General features: G+C 35.3%; 1 protein-coding gene across 1 annotated transcript; it reads right to left on the bottom strand.

Annotated features, from left to right (window-relative positions):
- Positions 1-1592: 1592 nt before the first annotated feature.
- On the bottom strand, positions 1593-2838 carry LOC149185770 (histone H4-like). The gene has a single exon (XM_089412482.1). It carries the CDS (start codon positions 2784-2786, stop codon positions 2475-2477), a length of 312 nt encoding a protein of 103 aa, XP_089268608.1. The 5' UTR covers positions 2787-2838; the 3' UTR covers positions 1593-2474.
- Between the last annotated feature and the right edge of the window lie 1866 nt (positions 2839-4704).

Here is a 4704-nt window from a genome sequence, read left to right as displayed (position 1 = left end):
TGTAGCTATTATGTTTATCATATGTTTGACGAAATGTGTTTCATGCGTTAAGCATGTTTTAGGCAAAATCTAACTTTAGTATTGGTTGATTAGACTTGTGATTATTCTAGATCTAATTTTTGAAAGTTCTAAGTTGTTCTAGGCAATGGCTTGTAGGCCTGCCCTGACAAAAGTCGCACTAATCTTGCAATCACCCTTTGAACTAAAAAATTATCTGCATGCAAGAAGGCTCATGAGTGCAATTGGAACCTTCCAACCACATGCATAGTGTGTCAAGCCTACAATTGGAGTATAAAGCCTAAAAAATAAAAGTTCCCACTTAAGAATTGATCAATAATGGTTATTGATGAAACGCCAAGGTGATATGATTTCCCTCAAGAAAGGTAGTATCTTTTCAATTAATAAATTCCACTTCCATAACTAAAACTTTGAAATGAAGTCATGTCATAGCATCACTCAACTCATGTTTTCCCTAAAAAGCTTGTAAAAACAAGTAAATGTGGGATGGGGTGGTTACAATCCTTCACTAATAGATGATGATAACAACAACATATATATCATCATCCATAAATGATCTATGAAAAAATTAATAGAAGGTATTGTCATGTTGTTCCATAATCTATCATTAACTCAACATAAAACATAATCCTTCTTTTGACAAACAATCAACTTAACTATTCTTCTCCTTATAAATATGAGGACATAAAAAACAATCAAAACTTATTTTAAGATGCATGACCTTCTCCAAAATTAGAACAGAAAAAATATTTCTACATTATTGTATGTCATTGATCCAATTACCACTAATAGTGAACCGCATTACCCATAATAAATTTTACAACCAACAATTAAATTAAATTGTTGGAACCAAAGTATCTTAATGTAAAAGGAATGGTGCTCAAACAAAAAAAAAAGTATGGTACCACCCACACTCAATTGATTTTCATCTTGTGATGCCCATCTAAATATGCCCATCAACCACTACTTAATAATTATTCATGATTAAACTAAAATTCTTGAAGCCTTATTCCACAATAAACACACAATATAAATATTATCACTAGCAAATTCAAGAAAAAATTGTAAACAATAAAAAGCTAAGAATAAATAAATAAAAATATTATAAAAACATAATAATACCAATTTCAAAAACCAAAATTATTTTTTTATTTCAACTAATATTTAAGAAACAAAAAAAAAAAAATTTAACATTAGTTGATTTTTAAAACACCATGAAATGAAAGAATTGAGCTAAGGTTTGCTCAGCTCCTGCAATGCAAAGACCCATGAAACTGTTCGCTCTTGGAGAGCTTAGAGAACAATGACATGGGAAGGTCACTCTCGACGACGACCTCAGCCTCTTATACATGGGGTTACTACCATCTTCAAGCATCTTATACATAGGGTCACTACCATCTTCAAGCAGATCTGTTTTTATGCTCGATCCTGCCACCCAGGAAAGCCATCGACTTACTGATTCGAAATGTAATGGTAAATAAAAATATTTGAAGAGGATTAAGATGTCGATCTGTCATCCGGAGATCCGTAGAGGCGGATTCCTAATAAGATGTCAATCTGTCATCCAGAGGTCCTTTGTCCGAAAATGGGGGAAGAATCTGATAGCACCCTCTCTGGTCATAGATTCAAATTACATTGCAGAAAGAAGGAATAGAGTATACAAATACAAACCCCTGCATTTGATGTGTATTTCTGCAACAAACTGAGTAGAGATCCAAATTAACACACTAATTGCTCGATAATATTACTGTATTTAGTGCATACCCTCCACTCAGTTTGTCACAAAAATCGATCTAAAATGCATGTGTGTTCCTTCTTTCTGCTCTGTGTTCTGAATCTTGTTAAATGTTAGCTTTCGTTGCATACTTACCCTCCGTGAGGGTAAGATTCCTCCGCATATTAGCTTGATGGCGTGTTGATTCGTAAGGCATTCATATTTGATGGAGTCTTATAGGGTGCTGATCATTCTGGAACATTTGAATACAAAATTATTTTCACTCATATCTGCAGTGCATTAAATATTCGCCAGTGAGATTACAATCCCCCAACAGTAGACGGTGGTGTGAATAGACACCATGAATGCGCGAGTGATGAACGGCCAAGAAAAATAATGATCAGCCTCCAAAGCCGTAGAGGCTTCAGCCCTGCCTCTTGAAAGAGGAGACAACATCCATGGCAGTGACAGTCTTTCTTCTAGCGTGCTCTGTATATGTTACCGCATCTCCGATACCGTTCTCCAAGAAACCCTAAAAACCCTAAAAGCCACATCATTTCGCAGAAATGATGACTTGACGTAAACAGAAACAATTCAAGAAAACTGCAATTTGCACATGCAGACTTTTAAGGGAAGCAGTGAATTAAATATTCGGTAGCGAGGTTACAATTTCCCAACAGTAGACGGTGGTGTCTACAGACACCATGAATGAGTGAGTAACCAACGGCCAAGCGAATAACGATCAGCCTCCAAAGCCGTAGAGGGTTCGGCCCTGCCTCTTGAGTGAGTAGACAACATCCATAGCAGTGACAGTCTTTCTCCTGGCGTGTTCTGTGTATGTTACTGCATCTCTAATAACATTCTCCAAGAAGATCTTCAAGACGCCTCTGGTCTCTTCATAGATGAGCCCGCTGATGCGCTTGACGCCTCCTCTCCTGGCAAGGCGTCTGATGGCTGGTTTGGTGATACCCTGAATGTTATCTCTCAGCACTTTTCTGTGCCTCTTGGCACCTCCCTTTCCCAAACCCTTCCCTCCCTTTCCGCGGCCAGACATCCTTCCTTTCTCCTGCTCTGCTCCCAACCACAGTGGTTAGCAATAAGGTAAAATGAAGAAGTATCGTGTATAAAACGAATGCCTAGGAAGCAAATATATAGATGCAGAGGGACTCTCCCACATCTAACCATAGTTAATTCAAATGCCTCCCGTTAACCGCTGAGAAGTCTCGATCCGTCGCAACATGATCTTTTCTTGTGGACCGTCGATGATTTTCTTTCAACGGCTGCAATCAAACCTACGAGGCTTGAGGCATTCGCCCTCGAGTTTCAACCATTCGGAATTTTTAATTCCTCATTCTATGGATTATTGTATCGCATTTTGGTAAAGGATTATCAATTATTGTATAATTAATAATTGGAATAATATTTTATTTTTATTTTTAAGTTTACTTTATGGATTATTGTATTGTATTTTGTCTATCGAGTATTGTATTGTATTTTGTCTATCGAGTATGGAGTAAATTTGTTTTTAGTCTATGGAGTAAATTAATGAATGGTATTTTTTTTGGGGTAAGAAAATTGTTTGAGGTTATAATTTTATTTAATTGATGGGAGTTTTTATAGTGAAATTGTATTTTCGTTTTGAATTTTTTTTTGTTTTAATTTGGAAAAATAAGGAGTTAAAACGAAGTTTTATTTTATTTATCATTTTAGATTTATTTTAATTCTAGATCTATCAAGGGTCAAGAGGGATCAAATCTATTTCACTCTAAAAAAGGTTTGCATCTCAAGAGATTTGATCCCTCTTAACACATGGTGGATGGGGAGTCAAGATGGATCTAGGTTGGTTTAATTATAAATATAATTATTAATTTTATGTTTTTAATTTTTTTTTAATTTGTTTATCTTTATTTTATTTTATTTATTTTTATAGTCAAAATGTTTAACACGACATTACAACATCTCTACCATACTGGCCTAGAGAGCACCTCACAGTGCGGAAAAAAATTAAACTTATATTTTTAAGACATTCATTTTGATATGGAAGTGGTTACAAGCACTAATGAAAACTAAGCCCTTTTCCACATTTTCAAGAAGTTTAAACTTTTCCTAAAAATGTAATTTAAAAATTTTCCTTAAAAAAATATAATTTTTTAGATCACTTGTTTTATTTTTTGTGGAGTAAATTCTATCAACTTCAGAAATAGGATATTACATCATGGGTTACAAAAAGTCATACTCGTATCTCATGGGGGAGACTAGACCATAGCTAAAAATTTACTTGTCGAAGAGATGAAATAGATAGCTTAAAACTAACAAATCTTATGTATAATAGGCCCAAATCTAGATATTGGCCTAGCTAGCCCCGAAAAAACATAGCTAAAAGTAGAAACATAAACTAGAACCATACACATGGTCAAATAAGGGGTTTTAAATCAGAGCTTACTACTCAGATAGGATCTATTGGATCTATTGGACATCTTCCTATTGCCAATGAGATGCTGAGATGATTTCTGATCCTCGTCGGTCTAGGTTAAATCCTCTCCAACTTGCTGTCATAATACTTCAAGTGCCCATGCATATGATCCAGTAATTGAAGCATGTCCATCCAAGATTCATGGCAATGAAACAGAGTATGTCCCAATAGAAATTTCATCTAACAATACAAATCTACTATCAACATATATTGATTGAGTCTTCCTCGAGTATGTCTCATATCGAGAACCGAGTTTATCCATTCCATTATAACTTCAGATTATGAGAGAGAAGTTTTGTGGGAAGATGCCTCCCCCTCATACTTGACCACTTACACTTGCACATGAGTGAGGATATGCTCTATGTATATAGTTGCAAAACCTTATGTTTGTTGATGCAAACATGTTTTCCCACTACAGGAATGCTTCTCATAATAGGTAGCCCCTCTTATTACTCTACCTCTCAATCTAGGAATTATGGGGACACTACATTGATATTGG

The sequence above is a fragment of the Pinus tabuliformis genome, chromosome 3_1 (genome assembly GCF_031772625.1).
Source record: "Pinus tabuliformis cultivar Carrire ecotype Pingquan chromosome 3_1, CPIR1, whole genome shotgun sequence".
NCBI lineage: Eukaryota > Viridiplantae > Streptophyta > Pinopsida > Pinales > Pinaceae > Pinus > Pinus tabuliformis.
This window is presented reverse-complemented; position numbering and strand designations above follow the sequence as displayed.